Source organism: Maniola hyperantus, chromosome 9 (genome assembly GCF_902806685.2).
Source record: "Maniola hyperantus chromosome 9, iAphHyp1.2, whole genome shotgun sequence".
NCBI classification, from domain to species: Eukaryota; Metazoa; Arthropoda; class Insecta; order Lepidoptera; family Nymphalidae; genus Maniola; species Maniola hyperantus.
Window position 1 is genome coordinate 2,572,482 of NC_048544.1, and position 23,073 is coordinate 2,595,554.

At 38.9% G+C, this 23,073-nt stretch overlaps 2 protein-coding genes across 5 annotated transcripts in view; both read left to right on the forward strand.

Moving 5' to 3' along the window:
- Positions 1 to 23,053, forward strand: part of LOC117985109 (uncharacterized) — a 205,196-nt gene extending 182,143 nt beyond the window's left edge. Inside the window, exons 3-16 of one of the 2 annotated variants that reach the window (XM_034971792.2) lie at positions 6,740 to 6,887; positions 7,004 to 7,071; positions 7,782 to 7,929; positions 8,555 to 8,667; positions 9,401 to 9,515; positions 10,204 to 10,331; positions 10,966 to 11,081; positions 12,085 to 12,194; positions 13,099 to 13,235; positions 13,986 to 14,084; positions 14,681 to 14,797; positions 15,072 to 15,188; positions 16,050 to 16,148; positions 16,755 to 23,053. In XM_034971792.2, coding sequence (XP_034827683.1) covers positions 6,740 to 6,887; positions 7,004 to 7,071; positions 7,782 to 7,929; positions 8,555 to 8,667; positions 9,401 to 9,515; positions 10,204 to 10,331; positions 10,966 to 11,081; positions 12,085 to 12,194; positions 13,099 to 13,235; positions 13,986 to 14,084; positions 14,681 to 14,797; positions 15,072 to 15,188; positions 16,050 to 16,148; positions 16,755 to 16,852 — 1,613 coding nt within the window. In that variant the 3' untranslated portion in view covers positions 16,853 to 23,053. The remainder of the gene's footprint in view (positions 1 to 6,739; positions 6,888 to 7,003; positions 7,072 to 7,781; positions 7,930 to 8,554; positions 8,668 to 9,400; positions 9,516 to 10,203; positions 10,332 to 10,965; positions 11,082 to 12,084; positions 12,195 to 13,098; positions 13,236 to 13,985; positions 14,085 to 14,680; positions 14,798 to 15,071; positions 15,189 to 16,049; positions 16,149 to 16,754) is intronic. The other variant, XM_034971794.2, reaches the window with a different exon arrangement.
- LOC117985573 (uncharacterized) overlaps positions 1 to 23,073 on the forward strand; it is a 240,469-nt gene that overhangs the window by 153,959 nt on the left and 63,437 nt on the right. The window lies entirely within an intron of this gene.

The following is a 23,073-nucleotide window of genomic DNA, read 5'->3' on the forward strand; positions in this document are numbered from 1 at the left end:
GGCGGTAAATGAGGGAAGTTCATTAAGAATTCCGAAAATGAAACCCAATCATATTATTTCGCGTCGCGTTTAGCTGGGGACGGTTTTATGTAACAGTGAAATTTCGAAGCTTGCTTAAATTATGAATGAGTTTGCTCGCGGAGTTTAGAAAGTTTAAATTGGCTGGTTTTTTTAAAGTTTAAAATTAGAAAGTACTGTTTCATGTTAGTAATTTCAGTCTACAGTTCATAGCTTTGGTTACAATACTGTCGAGATTTTTGGGTAAACAATTTTGTATAGCAATCTATAGCTAATGCAAGTGAAAAACCAAATTTCATTCTAACTTTATTTTACTTTCACTATAATAATACAAAGTTCTACCGCTGCGTTTCTGTGTAGGTACATAGGTACATACTATATGCGCTAATTTCAAACTATTGTTAGGTATGTTAGGTATGTATAGATATTTTCATTCACTTCAATGTACTGTAGGTATTTTTCACCAATAAACAGGCTGATTTACGATATAAGCTTTGGTGTAAGCTTTGGTGTATTTAGTAAGAATTAACTACAACTTTAGACTAGAATCTAGATTTTAGACTGTTTGTTTAGCTCTTCTGTTCGAAAAACGATTTAAAATCAACATTTTATAGTAAACAACATACTCGATGATGCCCGCGATTTTGTCCACGTGTATTCAGCTTTTTTAGGGTTCCTTTCTTCAAAAGGAAAAAAGGAACCCTTATAGGTTCACTTCGTTGTCCATCTCTTTGTCTGTCACGTCTGTTGTGTCTGTCAAGAAACCTATAGGGTACTTCCTGTTGACCTAGATTCTAGGATCATGAAATTTGGCAGGTAGGTATCCGAAGACCGTGAATTTGTGGTTACATCACAAAAAAAATTTAAAATGTGTTCATGAACACATAAATTTTAGTATTTTCAACTTTCAGAGTAAGATAATAATATACTAAGTGGGGTATCATATGAAAATGGTTCACTGCATTCTGAAACAGCTTTTTATTTATTTCTATGCATAATAGTTTTTGATTTATCGTGCGAAATGACGGAAAAATACGACTGTAGTACGGAACCCTCGGTGCGCGAGTCTGAGAACGCTAACTATGTACACTTCGTTAATCTCTGTTAAGCGGATGGCCGTGAAAAGGTAACAGACAAACAGTTATCATTTAGTATGGATTTGACGACGACCAACATAATATTTTGACGACCTCCCTAGCGCGCTGTGGTCTTATTAGTGGGACGGCCCGGGTTTGATTCCCGGCAGAGGTTTGAAATTTTATGATTTCTCTGGTGGGAGTCTTCGGCCGTGGCTAGTTACCACCCTATCGGCAAAGCTGTGCTGCCAAGCGATTTAGCGGTACGGTCCGGTGTAGAAACCAAAGGGGCATGGGTTTAATAAAAAACTTCCGTACCCATTTTAGGTTAGCCCGCTTTCATCTTAGACTGCATCATCATTTACCACCAGGTGAGACTGCAGTCAAGGGGTAACTTGTATCTGAATAAAATAAAAAAAGAGAAAAAAAAGGATAGGACTACTTGTTATTGCTTGCGACAGGTTGAGTTAGTTATCACCGGTTCATGTCAAAATTCATCAAAAATTGATCGACTGGTGCATAACATCGTCCCACGCCGAAAACACGATTAAGAAAAGCTTTGACGAGTGTACGAAATTCGATTACGAGTAGATAATAAAGTAACATACGTTGTTCTCATACTAAGTGGACTTTTCAGGTTCACAGTTTAGGTACATTCAAATTTTTTAGGGTTTCATATCCGAAGGGTATCCGCGACATAGCTCAACGGGTTGCGAAGCTAAAGTGGCAATGGGCAGGGCACATAGTTCGTACAACCGATAGACGTTGGGGTCCCGAGGTACTAGAATGGCGACCTCGCACCGGAAGACGCATTGTTGGAAGACCCCCCACTAGGTGGACGAACGACATCAGACGCGTCGCAGGGAGCCGCTGGATTCAGGCGGTGCAAAGACCGTGGCGTGTGGAAGTCCCTAGAAGAGACCTATGTCCAGTAGTGGACGTCTATCGGTTGATGATGATGATGATCCGAAGGGTGCCAAAGAGACCCTGTTTTGTTTTTTTGTGTCCGTGACACGAGAAGTTTCGTATGAAAGATTTTTTTTTAATTTCACCGTAAAAGTCGGAAATCTTGATGTATTTTTTATGAAAATCTCAATACACTTCTCATTTTCTGCATCAGAAAATTGCACCCGCGTGAAGCCGAGGCAGGTTGCTAGTTAATAATTATAATTATTGGTTTAAAATAATTGCTGCTAAGACAACATGAATGAAATATTTTGTCATTCTGATTCCGAAAATATGTACAAAATGGGCAATTTAAACCGCTTATCCCCTTATTGAATGAAAATTAATTAATTTTATTATTTTGATAAATTGTTCGGAACTCACAACGAGATTAATTTGTTAAATTTGTTATATTATTATAACAATAGGATGACAGGACCGACAACGAATAATTTGATTATTTTCCATTGCACCCCTTTCTTAAGACTTATTTCTTGATCTTTTCATCTATCGCTGGGTCCCCGACTTCCCGCTAAGGCAGCCAGTCCTCTAAAGTGGCAAGGAGCGAAGATATTTGTTGCGACTAATTAGATTATTATGAAAACAATTTTTTTCAGATTGAGTATGCTGCTTAGGCCCTACTGGCCGCTACAGCGTCACCCGGTGGGGTGGCAAGCTTAAGGCTTCACCTGGGGGTGAGCCCTAGGGCTCGAAAAAATAATTTGAGAGGTCGGGGGGCAACGTCCGTGAGGCTCGGACCACGGCTTAGGATGATGTTGGGATGAGTGGATTTGTTATGCTACTGGTCAGTCTGTACGCCCCCGAGGCCGTGGCGTGAGTCCACGACCGGGTGACGTTAGAAATCGGGGGCCTCGTCTTCGCCGGCGAAGACGCTGTAATAAGGTTGAGTTGTGTAGCCCTACGAGATAGGGAGCATTGTCGGTCATGATTTGATCGTCGGGATCGTTAAGGACGTGCTTAGGGTGTCTTTTATCTTGTGTAGTGCGGTATAATAACATTGTAAATTGAAAAATTAAAAAGAGCAACCGCCGAGTTTCTTGCTGGTTCTTCTCGGTAGGAACAGCATTCCGAACCAGTGGTAAATTAAAACTACCTGACTATTCATAAGCACTTTTAAAAAGTTTACATGAATAAAAAAACATTCTATTCTATTCTATTCCATCGATAAATACTATATAGTCCGCGACAGGTTGAGATGCAATCGGAGTATGAAGCGGGGGAGGCCCCGCACACCCGCACGTCACTCGCGGTTACCCGCACCGGGTTAGCACGGGGGCTGTGCGGGTGTGCGATGCGTTCCCTCCTCGATTGCTATCTCGACCTGTCGCGTACTATAATATTAGTTACATACGTGAAGTTTCTCCGCTCTATGGATATCGATAGAACTACGAGTCAGTGTCACCCTAATGCGGTTCTATCGATTATTTTGTTTTCGATTGCACAATCGATACACGTCCACAACTGGACATAGATCTCTTGTAGAGAGAGAGTCTCTCTTGTTTCTGATTGCTTGTTGCCGTCGCGTCGATCGCATCGTCAGAAAAATATTATTGACATAATAATTTTAATTAGATTGGTCTGCTGAACACTTCTCAGCTGACGTACGTAATGAGAACCTCCGACTTTTTAAGGTTCCGTACCTCAAGAGGAAAAACGGAACCCTTATAGGATCACTGTGTTGTCTGTCTGTCTGTCAAGGAACCTACAGGGTACTTCCCGTTGACCTAGAATCAAGAAATTTGGCAGGTATGTAAGTCTTACAGCAGTCATAAGGGGAAAAATCTGAAAACCGTGAATTTGTGGTCACATGACAAAAAAAAATTAAAAAGTGTTTGGAACAAATAATTAGTATTTTCAACTTATAGAGTAAGATAAGTAAGACCTACTATACCAAGTGGGGTATCAAATGAAAGGGCTTTACCTGTACATTCCTAAACAGATTTTTATGCATAGTTTTTGATTTATCGCGCAAAATGACGATAAAATACGACTGCAGTACGGAACCCTCGCGTGCGCGGTTTTTTTAATAAAATAATTAAAATTAAGGCTTTATTTATCTGGGATATTGGAACCAGCGCAATTAAAACCCCAGCATAATGTACCTACATAGCGCCTTATTACGTTAGGACGAGTGAAGTAAACACATTTCTCTCTCTCCCATTGATTGGGGTCGGTTAACAATGCAATAATAGACTGCACTAGTGCCTAGGTCTCGAATAGGTCTTTGTTTTAATCTGTGGCTTTAATTTATTTATTGCAATCAGCACTATAAGTGGTGGCTTGGAGAAAAATATTATTCATGTTATGCAATTTTTTAGTTCAAGTGATAGGAAATGAGAGGAAAGTAGGTACTGAAGTAACAGAAGGGATTCATCATGATCAATCCATAACAGGCTCACTACAGAGCACGGGTCTCCTATCAGAGTGAGAAGGGTTTTGGCCATAGTCTACCACGCTGGCGATGTGCGGATTAGTAGACTTCACACACCTTTGAGAACATTATGGAGAACTCTCAGGCATGCAGGTTTCCTCACGATGTTTTTCCTTCACCGTTAAAGCAAGTAATATTTAATTAATTAAAACGCACATAACTCCGAAAAGTTAGAGGTGCGTGCCCGGGATCGAACCCCCGACCTCCGATTAGAAAGCGGACGTCCCAACCACAAGGCTATCACTGCACAGAAGGAATTACTATTTTTTAATTAAAATTTTAAAAAAAATAGTTTCGAAAATGCTTTTTTAATCTAATAGGTACCTGTACCTGGTAGGTCTGTAGGTTTTTAAGTCCCATGGGAAATCTTTAATATTCCCGAATACAAAGTACGCTATGTCACTCCATTGTTCCGTTGCGGCGTGATTAAAGGACAGACCAACAAACAAATACTCTTAGGCATGTACGATATTAGTAGGATAGATTATGTCTTATGGGGGGGTCTCATAATATACATTATTATAAATGTGTTGAAGATCTAATGAAGATCTTTTCGAAGATGAAGGATGGATTACCTCAACAGACAACGGCTGATAAATCCATACGTACTAATATTATTATAAATTCTGGTAAAACTATGGTACCTAATCGATCTGATTTTCAACCATATTATTGGCTCTGCCCGGGCAACGTCGACAGCACCCGTAATGTAAATATCATTCCATTTCAAACATCTAAATTACCGAAAATCGCCTATTCTGAATGTGGTATCAAATTGAGCATTATCACGCCTAATCCTAGAATATCGGGCATAGTAACATGAATAATGAATAAACAAACAATTTGAAATTAGACGCGATTAGAGCTCAACGGATGAGCCTCGTAATTGAATTAGATTACAGTCATCATGAATTGTGGTTTCCAATACTATTGTGTTATTTGTATGAAATCCCTAATTATAAGTAGTACTAATTGATAATTAAATTATGATTATATAGAACATAATTTATTTAAATTTATTATGACCTATACATCACATATCCAGTGCGACAAGGCTATCATGGCGCGTGGCGAAAGTAGGAACTAACGTTGCCGTCAAGTGTCCCTTTTGTTCTTGTTTGAATATTCTAAGGATTTGTTCTCCAACAGCGCCCCCCTGTCAATGCAAGTGCCAAGAGGGCTTTGTCGCACTGTACGAGTGAGTGAGGCAGCGGGGTAGAACTCAAGCTGCCGGTGGTCAGGGCGACTCCATAGGTGGCGCACAGCCCCTGTACAGTACGCGGCCGAAAGTAATGTACATCGACTTTTAGAATAACATTTCGGATTTGTACCCGATATTTGTCACTAAACGGGTCATGATAGAGAAAGATATGCTCCCAGTCTCTACGTGATTAAATCAGAAATGAGGAGATCCGTATAAGAACAAAAGTAATCGAGATAGTTCAATGGGTTGCGAAGCTGAAGCGTCAATAAGCAGGGCACATAGTTCTAAGACACGATGGTCGTTGGGGTCTTAAGGGGCTAGCATGGCAACCTCGCACCGGGAAGCGTAGCGTTGACAGACTCCCCACTAGGTGGACAGACGACATCAAACGCGTCGCAGGGAGTCGCTGGATTCAAGCGGCAAAAGACCGTGGCGTGTGGATATCCGTAGGGGTACCGATAGACGTCCACTGCAGGACATAAGTCTCTTGTAGAAGAGACCTATGTCCTGCAGTGGTTGACGATGATAAAGACTTGCAGTGCCTTGTGTAAATCACACCCGCTTTCGCCCATGACTTGTACCTCAGCGATACATTTATTAACCACCATTGTGAAGGTGCACATTGTTTTAAAACGCCAGGTGTGCACATTGTGTGGTTCTGGTCTGGGTACTAATGTTTAGGGTCCCTAGGGCTTGCGGAGTTTTATAGCTCCTTTGTTAGCGCTTCGGCACTAACGGCCATTCTTTCTAATGATTTGAAACGCACGAGTATGAGAGGAATTTCGTTCTATAGCAACTACCAGATTTGTATGATGGTTTTGTAGTGCTTGTTGGTAACTCGTTTTCATACTAAATGCAAGGACAAAATATAAGTATAAGTACAAGGGAATTTTGACACCTTACCCTACTTACCTTTCTCGAAAGCTTGGGATATAGCGTACGCGTGATTCTTGATTTATAAAAGTCGCGAGCTCGCCAACGAACGTTCGCCGCTTTGTAGAGTTGATGGCGGAAAATCTAATGATATCATTTCGTTTATTCCAGGAGGCGGGTGCACATTCCCCGCCGAGTGGACGGGCAGTTGGTTCCAGTCCGGCATCATGGGCCTGATAGCCATCAACTCCACACACATACAGTCCAAGGGCGAGTGCTCTGAGACCGAGGCGTACGACAAGTTCCTGCTTTACGACAGGTAAGATTATTATAGATGTCGAAACGACCAGGTGCATTGACTTGATTTACCTTAGTACTATAACTTAGATTTACCAAAGCAAACCCAATTTACAAAACTTTCTGTTTTTATTTCAGGACTTACGACTGCTACAGGTGCATGGTCATACACGAAAAACACAAATATGTACTGCAGTATAAAGAAAGTAAGTGGCTGCTATAGTTTATATTACGAAAATATTTACATAAATCATAATATATCTGAACTTATAGATTATATCTCAAAGATCATTATGAAAGATATGTCTAATTTTTGACAATCCCAAACTCTCGAAAGAAACGAGATGGACAAAATTTGCCCCAGGATCATGAACTTAATGCCACGACTGCAAAACAACATGTGACTTTTTTTTTCTTAAAATAGAAGATATTTACTATATTAAATGGCAGATATATCATCTCTATACATTTATTAAATGGCACATATATTATCATCTCTGTACATTCTGGGGCACGCCTCCATAAAATTTTTGCTCATCTCCTTTCAAATATTAGTAATCGTACAATGTTGAGGTGATATGCGATCCACTGTAGCAATAGGACGATCTTTCTCCGAGCTGGTGTTATGCCCAGTGACACTGCTGATGCTGGTCCGATTTTTGTATCTTGGAGCTGTGTGGTAGTTTATATGTAGATAAAACTGTTAGTGTGATTGAGGATCGCCTAGCGACATCTAGGTTTGTTAGTTGTAATCTAGTGTTTCAACGTGGAGTCTACCATTTTGGTACAATAAATCGAGTGAAATGATTGATATTGGATTTGGAAGGATGGCTTTCAGGTCATCAATCGTAATTAAAAAAATCATTTCACGTTATACTTATACCAAAATAACATGATTTACGTTTCAAAATTTCAGCATTCTGCAGCCAGAAAGACTCCCTAACGTCTATCTGCGACGAGATCAGCGGCGACGCGCCGTTATACTCCATGTTCAGGAAGGAGCCGCGGCCGGAGCCGGAGCCCTGCCCCTTCCACCCCGCGCCCTTCACCTTTACCTACAACAGGTAACATTGTGATCAAGTTTACCTGTAGCTGCCGCGGGCTTTATCTCATTTACCAATACGCCCAATCATGGTTTAATTGATATTTTCAAGAACAATTTATGCCGTACTGTTCTTGATAAAAAGTGTTCCGTTTACAGAGGCTCGGTGTACTGTTCTTGATAAGACAACCCTCCACCTCCCATGGCCCACCAACCTCTCGGTTATATGGGCCAAATCGCGGGAGGGCGCCCGTTCGGTACTTGCTCTTGGCATTTTCCCGGGGCGCCTTCTTGACTCCCTACAAATTATTTTGTCTCTTCCTTGTCTCTTATGCTCACTCTCCCCCCTTGGGGGCTAGACGTCACTAACACAGCTGTGATCTCCGCTGCTGCTCCTCCGTGGTGCCGGCCTGGCACCTGTACGCTCCGAGCTGCTTGGCCTCTTATGCCAATGGTGCGCGAATTCCCGTAGCCGGTTGTAGTTCCCCGCCGATGAGACGAGGTCCGTGTAGAAGACCGGCCCCGCTTCCTCTTGTTCTTGATAAAAGGTGTTCCGTTTACAGAGGCTCGGTGTACTGTTCTTGATAAAGTGTTCCGTTTACAGAGGCTCGGTGTACTGTTCTTGATAAAAGCTGTTCCGTTTACAGAGGCTCAGGCGACTGCACGTACCCGCCGTCGCGCGCGGAGTCGTGCACGGACGACTCGCGCCTGCTGCTGCGCTACATGGCCTGCCCCGACGTGCCCGGCACCGAGAGCAATGGTAACATTTAGGCTGAGATCTATAGAGCGCACTTTGACTTTGCTTAGGCTTAAGATTGAGTTAAAACGAGACAGATTTATGTACATCTGAGAAATATAGGTACATCTGTCTCGTTTTAACTCTGACTTAAGTCTAAGCAAAGACAGAGTGCGCTCTATAGATTTCACCCTTAGACTTACACATCCGCCATCGCGGCGTGCCACTCCCCATGTCAACGACATGTCTGTTATAAAACTTTTTTCGCTATTAACACATTTAACGTTAGCTTATGCTCACGACTTCGTCCGCGTGGACTACACAAATTTCAAACCCCTATTTCACCCTCTTAGGGGTTGAATTTTCTGCATCCCAAATTTTAGCCCGATCCGTCCAGTAGTTTGAGCTGTTCGTTGATAGATCAGTTAGTCAGTCAGTCAGTCACCTTTTCCTTTTATATATTTAGATTAAGATCATTAAAGAAAATAAAAGAAAAAACGCAAGAGTTGGTTATCCCGGTGCTACCTCCACTTGAGCATTGAAGCCAACATATCTCAAGCAGAAGCGCCCGAATAAACTCTGTCATACTACCCGAAAAAAGGTTCCAGCTCAACATAATGGTGTATGCCTTGATAGAGCATAAACGCTGATTTTCAGCCGGGACCCTGAAGCCTGAATCGGTTAAACAAATACATAAAGGCGTACTTAAACGTCTTCGTTTGTTTAACCAATAAAATGTAAATTTGGTAATTTTCAGTGGAGGAACTAGTCTGCCTGGCGGTGTGGAAAGAGGGATCGACGAGATACCTGGTGGGGCAGATCTCACAGGTCCAGAGGAGAAACGCCATCGCCTCTGATGAAGATACATACAGGTCAGTTGCTTTTTTCATGATTGCAAGGCGAAAACTTACTTTTTATTACACTAATAATTAAAATATAATAATGGAATAATTGGTCAACGAAACACAAAATATGTAGGGATCATTCATCCAAAATTGCCTTCAAAGTATGCTCCTTTCGAAATAATACACTTACGCCAACGAATAAACTAATCATCAAAAAAATTGTTAAACGAATTTTTTTGTATCAAGTTTAGTACTCGCCACGTTCAATAGGTACTCTCTTTTATGTCATCTATAGACAGAAAACGGTTGACTCGAAGTTATGATTCGTGTTTTAGAAAAAGAATTTTTGAGTTTTTGGTCAGAAATTCGTTCAAAAGTGATAGTCTTGTGTGATTATGCGTTATCGTGGTGCAAAATCCATGAGTCTCATTCCACAAAGCTAGTCTTATTCGACGAATTTGCTCTCTCAAACGCCGCATAACGCTCAGATAATTTTCTTTACTAGCGGATATAGGTAAAAAAGAATGTGCCTAATAATGTATTGTTTTAGTAGTCTAAAACCATCTTCGCGATATTGCCTTTCTAATGAAACCGGTTTGGGGCACATCATCGGTTGGATGCTTTCAAAGTCTTTAATGGACATAATATGTAGAAACATTTTCGTGTTTTATATATTAGGATTTACTGTCTCACCTCCACGTTTCTTAATTTACAGATGCTTCATCTACAAGGGTCAACATGGTGACAAGAGCACGTCATACATCATCGCGCAGTCGGGCGACGCCACGTGCAACGGCTTGTCTTCCCCCACTGACGGCAGTCGCACCATGAAACTTACCACCAGTGAGTTCATTGTCTATCCTCTCTGTATGCTCCTTCTTCCTATGAACCCATATGTAACCACATATGCCTTCTTCATAAGTAACCACATATTATGCGTCAAGACAAGAGCACGTCATAATTTTAAATACATATCAAAAATAGCGGACCGGCAGGATTCTAACCCGCGTCTCGTAGGATCGCGCCCGATGCTCTGACCAGCTCTGACGCTCTGATTTTTGACATAATATATTTAAAATTATTTACAAATTTCCTTGAAGTCACGCTGTACTTAAAGCGAATAATGACGTCACAATGCATAAACGACAAATATTTTTTAATTTTTGTACATAAAAATACAGTGATTGCTGCTGAAAAGTGTTTTTTGTTAAAAAATTTAAAAATTGTCGTTTACGCATTGTGACGTCATTATTCGCTTTCCGTACAGATTATGTTAAAAATAAATAAAAATCATGATTATTTTTAAATTATTCTCTTTAATAATGAATTCTAGCCCAATAAACTATAGGTACAAAAAGTCCAATTCCCTATTTTCCTAACTGTCGTGACAAGAGATATCCATTCAAATTCAATTAATGTACAATTCTAACGATATACGCATTGCTTTGTATTTCAATGTTTTTAATACCATTTCCAGGTGACGACGAGCACAACCGCTGCCACTTCCCGAGCTGGATCGTGGAGCATCACAAGTGGTTCAGTCTGGATCACACGCACCAGTACCACTTCACCACTAAAAACGCTACTCTAAAGGTAAGATTATACTACAGGACGCGGCCGAAAGTGATGTACATCGGCCTTTAGAATGTCATTTCGGCTTTGTAGAGCGTTGTCTCTGTCACTCACACCTATATGACGTTTTGTCGGTCTCAACGACAGGGATAAAATAAATAAATAAATAAATAAGCCTTTATTATTCTGAGGGTTCACAATTTACAATTTGTTAATTTAAACAATTACATATTATTAAACTAGAAAGTATATATTGCAAGTTGCGTCTTCGGTAGCCGTTTTAGCGCTTCAGTGTCTTCCGACATAGGCCTCCTCCATTCCCTTCCAAATTGTTCTATCTCTGGCTTTTCTCTGCCATGTAGCCCCTGCTACAGACTTAATGTCATCTTAATGTCTCAGCAACGACAGGGATAACGCTCTACAAATCTGCTATCTCCTTCTAAAGGTCGATGTACATTAATTTCGGCCGCGTGCTGTTGTATATCATAAAGCCGTGCTAGCTTAGTGGTTTAGACGTGTGCCCTCCTAATAGGCACTCACCCCTAACAATTCGGAGCTAAGTGCGTTGTAAGCAATATCACTTGGATCAACGGTATAATTATTAGTATTCGATTTATGAATTATAATAGTACATTATGGTACAAGTGTGTAATGTTCGTGATTACCGCTGAGGCGCCATTGAGATATCTTAAGATAGTTGAGGACGGTAATCATCAATACACACGTGTATTTCAACACACTTGTGAAGAAAATAATACTAAAAATCTTTTTCTTCAGAATACGAAGTTGCATGAAATTAGCAAGCAATAGGTACATTAATTTATTTGAACTATTGAACACGATCTTTTTTGTATCGAAACTTTTCTAAGAACAAAGCAACTCAACCAATAAAACTCTATGACTAACTTGTGAATAATAGCAATGAAAAGTCACAGTTTGATTATAGGTGTCATTATGTGCCTAATTGCGGTGAAATTAGAGCCACTTTATGAGCAAGTGTGTTGAAAAATGTTTTTATTTTCAGATCATGAATACAGACGGATCTTTCGAAGAGAAGCGTTTGGTGTGCCACTCGATCCTGGAGCAAAAGGACAAGAAACACATCAAATTGGTGGCGCATGTCACTCGCGGATGGTGAGTTCGCTAAAATCACAGAACAATAATAGCTATCTGCATGCCTTTCAGCCCGGTTCGTGCAGTAGTTTGAACTATGCGTTTATAGATCAGTCAATCAGTCAGTCAGTCACCTTTTCCTTTCGTATATTTGGATTAAAGATTTTTTTTTACAATACATTTGCTCGTAAAGTGGTTCTTGCTACACCAATTTTGCAATTGGTTAAGGATTTTATGAATTTGTGACCTGTACAGTTGTACACTATTGATCCAGATAGTAAAAATAACCTGTGGCAAAGATAATATATTAAACAAGTACAGATCGCTCACTCACTATTTAAAATTGTAACTAGTTCAAGACTATTACTAGATGGCGTCATTTGGTTCGTATGAAATATATTTTTTATGGATTTGACGAAATATCATATTTTACTTGTCTGGTTCATCAAATTTATTTATATTTAGTAACAAAATACAAAATTTTCACAACATCACCACCGGAAAAAGCTAATTCTTAATTTTAATTATTGACTCATTGAACTTTACGATATCCATAGCATTTTGCTTTGGATAGCTGAAGTAGTATTACAAAATTCCAGTAGATGGCGTAACAAAATGACTTGTTACTTGAAAATAAATAAATTCGATAACTCACATTTTAGCTTGCACAATAATGCCATCACACTATAAGGAGTTGACCTACAAGGTACCGGCGACTTAAAGGAGTTTTACGCAAGCTTTAAATGAATGTATGACGTTAGCGATCTTACTTGTATATATTATCTTTGCCTGTGGGGAAATACACCTGCGTAAAAGGTTGGACCCTTTTGGACTTTTCGATTTTCCGGTTCCGATTGTTTTGAGGTCGATCGAGATGCTTTTTTTATCGGGTAATAAACTAATGATATCGTTGTTATAATTGCAGCGAGTCGGGCCACGTATGCCTAAAGTTCCACCGACGCGAGGGCAACGTGCTAGAGCTGCAGCAGGGCTCCGGCCTGTGGGAGTCGCCGCAGGACGCCTGTGCCGAGCTCGACAACCCGCCCTACGTCACGCTCATCAGTAAGTGCATTGAGTTTCGGAATAACACTGAATTTACTGTAAGTTACTTTTAACATAATAAAAGAAGTATGGGTTTAATAAAAAAACTGCCATACCCCTTCCAGGCTAGTCCGCTTTCATTTTAGGGTGAGATCTATAAAGCACACTCTGACTTAGCTTAGACTTAAAACAGAGTTAAAACGAGACAGAGCTATATGTCTCACATAAATCCGTCTCGTTTTAACTCAATCTTAAGTCTGAGCAAAGTTGAAGTGCGCTCTATAGATCTCAGTTTGAGACTGCATCATCACTCACCCACCGGGTGAGACTGCAGTCAAGGGCTAACTTGTATCTGAATTTAAAAAATGCAATAGTGGCACCGATTCCTTTGTCGTTCTCTAAACTAAATTTAGAGTATCTGCATCCTTTTCTTTTTAACAATGTTAAAAAAGGAACGGAACATGACTTTCACATTTAAAGACTCTAAATTTTAGTGCACAATACAATTTTAAACAGCAGGTTCGCGACTGCGTGCTAAAATCACGGGTTTTACCATCTAAAAATTAAATTTAGAACTGTCAAGCTGTGTCTGTCCTTTTCATATTACATTAGTAAGAAGAGCATGCGAATACTCTTAAATTAGGTTGTGCTCAGAATCAGTGCCAGTATCTATTCAATCTTAATCACAAAACTCACTAAAGCTTGTAACTGTGTGAATTCCTAATTTCCTACCGAATAATAATAATTTATAAGAAATGCTTAATTCTCCAGCTACGTCCCTCGTTCCGATGCCGTGCCCGATACAGGGCCGGTACAGCGTGCTGAGCTCGTCGGCGGACCGGCGCCGGCGCAGGCAGCAGCTGTCTTCGGGTAAGATGACTACAATATGATAAAAAAATGGTTGTGTGTCTCCATTGCATACATGACAAAGAAGTGAAACTTCGGTATTCATAATACGCTCTTTAGTGTATTTTATTTTAAAACATGGATGTTCGCCACCTTCAATTTGATAATGGATATCATTTTCATAAACAGTGCCCGAAAACCCCCGAAAACACACCCATATGGATTTCTTTAAAACAGTTCACGTCGGCCATTATCGCACAAGTGCGATAATATTTTTGTAAGTGACCATTGCGAAGAATACCGCCCTTCTCTGTAGGTAGGCTACTCATGCGGTAATCTTTTCTTAGTACGTGCTCAAAAATATCAATTATGCTAAATATGTGTTGTATACAATCACTAAACTAATATGACAGGTTTAAATGCATGCTATCCCTTTCACAGTGCTCACTGCGGAAAAGGATAGCACTAGATTTAGACCTGTCAATTTAGTTAAGTTTAGAGATTGTGCGCACGTAACTACCTTAACAATGTCAGCTCGTTTGTAATAGCCTACTTACCGCCCGTGTAACACAATGTATTATTACAGCACATGGACGGTAATAGTGAGTTTTGTTTTTCAGTAGATTCGGACTCGGAAGGCTTGTCGGAGTGCGTGTCGGGTGACTACGACAGCGCCAGCATCGGCTGCGGACACGCGCAAGACACTATTGAGTTCAAGTCCTCCTGCACCAACACTGGTAAGAATTTATTCATTACTAGCTTATGCAAGCGACTTCGTCCGCGTGGACTACACAAAATTCAAACCCCTATTTCACCAGTTTAGGGGTTGAATTTTTAAAAATCCTTTCTTAGCGGATGCCAAATTTCAGCACGATCCGTAAAGTAGTTTGCGCTGTGCGTTGATAGATTAATCAGTCACTCAGTCAGATAGCTTTTCCTTTTATATAGATAGAGATATAGATTGATGGTTTCCTTAAGCCAGGGTGATTTATATTCCGGTGTTTTCCGCAGTGTATACGTGCTACGGTAGCTGGCGCGAGGGCGGGCGCGGTTTCCTCATCGCGGCGCCGGTCGCGCGCCCCTCCGCCCGCCCCAAGACCTTCTGCTTCGTCTACACGCACCACAACGGTCAGTACACAGTCGTGAAACTTGTAACTAAACCTCGAGGCTTCACCTACACTGGCAGGCATTAAATGTAAACTATGAAACAACTAGTTATGTGACATGGGCCATCGTGGCAGCGTGAACCTTGGCGTGAACAGTTATTATTCTGAGCAGCGTGACAAAGAGTTTTAAATATTATAATTTTTTAAATCTTTGATTTCACGTCACCTGGCATTACACAGCCGGAATGTCTCTCTGAATTCATCATCTGAATTCATATTATTAATTCAGAAAGCCCGGAATTCCTTACAATGTTAGTATGCTCCGCACACATACAGATTTTTTCAGATTATGAATTTCTCAGATCGATCTGTAAGAATGATAGAGAGAGAGAGACATTCCGTCTGTGTAAGGCCAGCCTTACCCTCTAAACAAATAGACGTGACGGGGGACACTGTGATAAGGATATAACTATTTTCAGACCTGATCACTTAGTTTGCCTAATTAAATCACCAACTATCTATTAGGGATCTCGTGTACTAGTAGCACATGTCCAAGCTCAAGGGTCAAGATTACTAGTCGCATAAGATCAAAGGATAGAAGGACGAAGAAGATGAGTTTTATGAAACTACTAGCTGATGCCCGCAACTTCGCACGCGTGGATTTAATCAATTAATCAATTAATCAATCAATCAATCAATCAATCAGTCAATCAATCAATCAATCAATCAGTCAATCAATCAATCAATCAATCAATGTCGCACATGTGCGGTAATACAGTTGTCACACAAGTCACATTACGAGCAAATGTATTAACAAACGTTCTATACACACACAAACTAGGTTTATTGTTGTTGACATTGTTAGTTTCCATTCTTGCTGCAGAGTCGAGCGCGGTGTGGCTGAGCGCCGTGCCGCACTCGTGCGACCGCGACGCGCTGCCGGGCCGCCACGGCGACAAGGGCTACAACCTCACCAGCAATGGTAATAATATTATATAACTGACTAGCTTATGCTCGCGACTTCGTCCGCGTGGACTACACAAATTTCAAACCCCTATTTCACCCGCTTAGGTGTTGAATTTTGAAAAATCCTTTCTTAGCGGATGCCTACGTCATAATAGCTATCCGCATGCCAAATTTCAGCCCGATCCGTCCAGTAGTTTGAGCTGTGCGTTGATAGATCAGTCAGTCAGTCAGTCATTCAGTCAGTCAGTCACCTTTTCCTTTTATATATATAGATATAGTCTGTGTAGTGAAAACTAATAGTGTGAAAAGGTGGCAATAATTATTTATGTTACAAGTGCGGAAAGTTGAATATTATAGTATACAGAAATTATTTTTTTATCCTAAAATTTTCGACAAAAACTTTTGTAATTTACAAAACTTTAAAAGACTATAATTACACATAGGTACAACATTAAAATTGCTTTACTATCGGCCACAATGCCACGCGTTACGAGTATAAAATATGCACTGCCCACGACGGTAGAGATTTCGTCATACATATATTATAATAGGGCGTATAGAATACTTCTATGCTTTGTCGTTCATTGGTTGTTGTAACCAATAAAATTGTATTGATTTCCAGGCACGTGTGAGCAGAGCAGCAAGTACAGCGTGGCAGCTAGGCTCGCGCCCGCGGCGCTGCTCGTGGCGCTGCTGGTGCTCAGCGCCGCCTGCAGATGATATGACCACTAACCGTCTGGTGAACCGCACGCACACGCCGCTATAGCTTTACTTTAGTTTCATCACTGTACGGGCGTTTATGCACTCATTCGTATTCGTTTTCGTAAAAATACGATTCAAAGTGGCCGTCATACATAACGTACATAATATGCTTGTGCACTCATTTGATTCGTATTTCGACGAATCCGTATGAATACGAACCATATTAGTGCACAGGCATACGAACGTTTTCTATGACGGCCGCTACGAATCGTATTATTACGAAAACGAATACGAATGGGTGCACAAAGGCCCTAAACCCGACAAACTTCTACAGTTGGCGTTAGGTAAAAAGAAGATTATAAGCTTTTATTGTACTATGAGTATCATATGTTTAATACTTTTTTATTAACTCGTTTTCTTGTCGACCTGTCTTTGTTTGTCTGTCCGGAACAAATCTTGCAATCTGGTCAGGTCTGGTGGAAGACTTCGGCAGCGGCTAGTTACCACCCTACCGGCAAAGCCGTGCTGCTAAGTGATACAGCGTTCCGGTATGATGCCGCGTATTTCATTGCATAAAATAAAAATATTTTTTATTCAATTAAACTTTTACAAGTATTTAAAACGCATATAACTTTGAAGAGTTAGAGGTGCGTGGCCGGGATTCGAACCCTGAACTCTCCGAATAGGAGGCCAAAGTCTTAACCATTAGGCTGTCATCGCTTGTAGTCCTTTTTACTTGACGGTAACTGTACATAGAAGTTTGGCGCTACCTATAATACTAGTGTTCTCAAAAACGTTTTGTTTTTTTTTATTTCTTTTTAAGTCTTATTAATTTTGAGATTAGATCAGCAACGATATATTTTGACTTCTTAGATAATATTACGATTTTATTTGTTAAGAGTTATGACGATTAAAAACACTGACCCCTACTAATACAAGTACACTGGACTTGCAATAGTCGACCTGTTTTAGAAGCAACTTTATTCTTGCCGTTTTGGCAGTAATATCAGCAGTGAGCGTACTCGGAACTAAATGTTAGTGATGAGACATCTATCAACATAGTGTCAACACGAATACCATTCCATGATGCATCAATCATTGTTACAATCGCAATTGTTATGATTGGCTGAATTTATTGCAACAATGCATTGTAGACAATGGTGAGCGAGCGTCAACCAATCAGAGGTGATTGCGATCGTGATATTTTAGCTGTCATTCTACCGCAATTAAGCATAATTGCACTGCTGTGTGGGTCTTCTTTTGGTCGGAACGGCCAGAGGGGAGTACGGGCCGAGGCTTGGCCTCCTTACCCGGGTAAGGCAACTTTGTGCCCTGAGAGCCTAAACTGCGCCGCACGAGAAAATTTTGTCTACGCATTTTCTCGTGTCCATTCATAGAGATAAGACGAGTAAATGCGTAGACAAAATTTTCTCGTGGGGCGCATGTTAGGCGTGCAAGGGACGAAGTGTCAACTTTAATTCCCGGTACGCTCGGTGGGGCGCTTCGAATCGGCACAAAAAATAATTGCCATATGGCTCATCTTTTCCAGCGTACTTGTATAAGTCTTATTTCAGTGATTAACTTGTGTCGACTTTAATTGTGTCGAAAATAAAATAAAATACTTTAAAGAAATATACACTCACCGACCGGTTCCTCTCGATATTCCGGTCGGTAAATTGGAAGGTGTGTATTGAACATGTACAAAATGTACTAGGAACAGTTATCATGGACGATGTATAGGATTGAAATTCTAAAATAGCGTAAATAATACGTTGCTTTGATTGTGATATGGATGGTATTTTTAGACCAGTTTAGAATTACGGGCATTTATGAGTTTTGCAAACTTTTAAAAAAAACTTCGGCTTAAGCGTGAGGCCGGATAAGCGAGAGTTTTGTCAGACGCGTATATTCGGTGTAACTGATATTCTGCTGGGCTGCCAGACAGACGGACAGAAATACGCGACTCGCAACTGCCGTAGCAAGTAACTACTCAATTACATCCCGGCCCCCGACTGAAATACGGTCGTATATACCTAGCCAGTGTGTCGGTTTCGGAATTTTATATAAAGCAGAAATCACATTCAAAAAATTTCGTTCGTCTGGCCTCACGCTTAAGTTAAAGAGCTTAGTCGTGTTCAATAGACCAATTACGCTATGGATCTCAATAATCTGATTGATCGAAAACACACCCATAGGGTGTCTGTTCACCGAGATCTATTCAGCCGATTGGATAAAAATTATCACGTTTGCAAAAATCATAAAATCCCTACAAATTTTCTGGCCTTCTATTTCGTTGTGTTTCGGCAGCTTTTTTCTGATTTTTTTTTGTTTTCTTTACATGGTTAGTAAATTACGTATAATTAGTATTTATTGATTAGTTGTCTAATTAGCTATCGTTGTAACCGTTTTGGGGAAACTTTAAAAGTTTTATGATCCCAGTAATGTCCAATGATTACAGTCGAACCGATATTCGATAGAGCGAAAAAATTGATCACACATTTTAAACAGTGCTTCTAACCTTAGATTTTAGCCGGACAAGTGGCCGGTCACGTCATCCAATCATCAAAAAAACCCGGTCAAGTGCGAGTCGGACTCGCACACGAAAGGTTCCGTATTATATTTTTATGCAATATTCGGCTGAAGGCCATCAGTTTACATATTATGTTTAAATTTGAAGTAATTCCGTTCAGTAACTCAGAAGTCATAAGGCTCTGACAGACGGACAAGTGCAATTTCACTCAAGTAGACTCAGAGAACTCGCTTCGCTTAGTCAAAAATAACGTGTCTGTAGTGATAAAAATAACGCGAAAAATAACTATGTGAGCATCCACGTTATAAAAATAACGCTTATTTTGAATATCGATAATTATAATCAATTTCAAATATTTACCAGTCTCGCTCTGTGAGTGTGAGCGTCCGAGTCGTACGCGTCACATTCTTAGCTCTCCAAAATAACGATATTTTTTTATTAAATATGGTCCAAAATTCTTTATTGTCATCTTCTGACAGCAATGTATTGCAAGACAGAACACTGGTCGTCGTATTGGACAGACTCGATATACATGCAACAAAATCAATATCAACTACTGGAACAAGTCCGATAACCGCTCACGGCACCATCGACGAATCTCCGCCGCAAGTCGAAGACATCGACGAAACGATAACACGACGGAGTTTAGAAACGGAGAACTTCAATGAAAGCGTCCTCGACTTCTATAATAAACTTACTAATGATGATATTAATATATGAATAATGATAAAAGCGTTAGACGTTCAAACAAAGACATAAATGATAAATTCAAAATGATAAATGCTAAAACTCCTTTCGTTTCGATATCAAGATTATCGCAAAAAGAATTGGATAAGCACGTCAATAACAACACAAGGATCTACAAATCTGCGATCAAATAATTTGAATGCCTTTTTACATTTAATAAATTAAATAGTTTAGTTATTGTTTGCCATTACTTACATTGTTGTAGACAAGGACACATATCCATCATTCCACACTACTAAAATGTTATAAAACCATATAAATAATATGATTTTAAACAAATTGTACTTTATGGCCTGGACACAGTTTAATATCTTCAAAACTGTTACAACTTTTTTCTACGGGGCCTTTAGCGACTTAAATTATTTAACTATGCACTTTAAACCAGTATTGTGGCTAATTCTGACTGCACAATCTCTAAACTAACCTAAAATGACAGATCTAAATATAATGTTCTCTTTAGAAAAGGATAGGAACTATCAGTTTTGTATAGTTTAGAGGTTGGAATTAGCCATATTGTAACTAAACGCAAAACGCTGACCGATGTATTTTTAATTGGTAATCTAAATCGGCCAGCAATCACTTACATTGTGTTTGTCAAGTGTATGGATAAATCGGCCCGTTTCCTATATTACTATGTTAATTTTAGGATAGGTCGGCAACTAAACAGAGTTAAACAGAAACGAAGTTACGTGATCAAATTGTAAATATATAAGATGGTATAAGAAATTAAATTAAATATGCATTTTTATTCAAATTTATGAACACTTTCAGATCAACGATATAGAACGCGTTTAATATGTTTCAAAATCGGCCTGTGAAAAATCTAAATAAAAACTGAAAATCGAAACTATCACTTAACCTGAAAACTAAGGGAAAATAAGGTTCTAAGACAAGTCGATTCAACAGAGACAAGAGTAAGACAGGTGGAGAATTTTCTGCTTTAGAAAATGGTATCTGAACCTAAAAATCGTTCACTTTATTTATCTTTGATACTTAAAATTTGAATATTTGTGAATTTCGATACTTAAGCGTTTTTGTCTTAAAAAATGCAGAATTTGTAATATTTCGCGCAATAATCGTCAATCTGAGAGTGGTCTGTGTATTTTTTGAACTTAGTCCCCGCGTCCCTAAAACAAATGACGCTCGTCCCCCATTTTGTAATTTTCGGGACTTTGTAAATGTATATTATATTATACTTATAGGAAAAAACGCTTTTCAAGTATACATAAAACTTATATATGGTATATGACAGATTAAAATAAGTCTAAATTAAATAGATAGACATAAATGTAGAGAAATTGTGCTCAGCAGTGTTTTTTAATGTCCATTTTGTATTTCGTTGCGCGTTTCTTTGGTAATATTATAAGGAAATGTAATGTGTTATGGTAATATTGCATTTATTTTTGCAAAAAGTCTTATAAATAAATACTCAAAATTATTTTTATAAGACTTAATTGTACCAGTGAATAATTTTGTAAGTCATCGTTAGAGGAAATAACGACGTTAACATTATGTTTCTATATTTCTATATTGACTAGAATTCGCCATCTTGCCACATTATCGTCAGGCGAATCTTACAATATTATTTTATTGATTTGGTCTTCAACCTTTGCTCATTCCAAAATACACAAATTTTAGACAAACGTTAGGTTAATAAGACAATTGTGGGTAATTCTGTCGGACACAATCTCTAGACTAAAAATGAATGTCTAAATGTTTTGCTATCCCTGTCTTAATGGTTCCTAGAAAACGATAGTGTTCGATTTACACAATCACAATAAACTACATTGGCAGCTTTAAATCTAGTGCTATCCTTTTCCGCATGAAGCATTATGAAGGATAGTCAGCAGTATACTAAATACTTGACCTGTCAATTTAGTTTGTAAATTGTGTGCAACAGCTACAAAAACTCATTTTTAAACTTCAATAGCTTTAGTTAGCTTCAGACGTCGTTTTTTCCGACTACCGTATTTTTAATATTAATATTTTTATTTATTTTTTTGCTTTTTCTAACGCTTCAGGCAAACACTGCTATACATAAATCTGACCAATAGTAGTTAAAAAATGTAATTGCTCATAAAAATAGTGTGGAATTTTATTTGTGATATAAAAATTACTTAAGAATTAAAAAAGTAAATAAATAATTAATTGTGTACATACATACTCACTAGACTCGAGTTCCTGACATCGTGTTTCTTTTTCGACATTCTTTTGTGATAATCATTTTCGAGTATTTGAATATAGTTGATAAGTGAATTGACAAATGCTTGCCTACACAAACCTATTATTTTAAATGGAAAAAATATAAAAGTAGCCGAAAAATGATATTGTAAATAAAATCTTAGTTCATAATTTATATACAATCGATATTATATTAATAAGTGTAACGCATTTTTTAAATACAGGACGAGAAGTATTAATTTTGAAAAATAACCGAAGATAATAAATAGCGTTAGATATATTGAATTGAAATTTTGAAAAATATAAACGAAAATATCTGGCAGCCATTTTTTAAATAAGTGTTATAAAATGCACAATATATTAAGGTAATTTTCACGATTTAGCGTATAAGGCAGCTTTTGTTGGTTTACGTTTTATTTATTATTACTTATGTATTTAAAATAAGCGAAAAAATTTTCACATTGTGAATAAATTGCACTGAAGATTTATGTAAAAAAATGTAATACTCTATGGGAATTGTATTTTATCTGCTTGTAAATATATATTTTTTGGGCCACAGACCTTATTTATCATTACTTTTTTGTCAGCCTCAGATTCCATTTTGTATAGCTGGTATAGTCTTTATTGATATGGTTTTTTGGAAATAATTTCGCCTGTTTCGGTTGGTGTAAACGATTGGTCATGCCTCGAGATACGATTGTAACTACTAACGTGTAAGCCTATTATTATATTTTGATTACTGAAATATATTTAAAAATCAACTTTCCTGTTTTATTTTTTT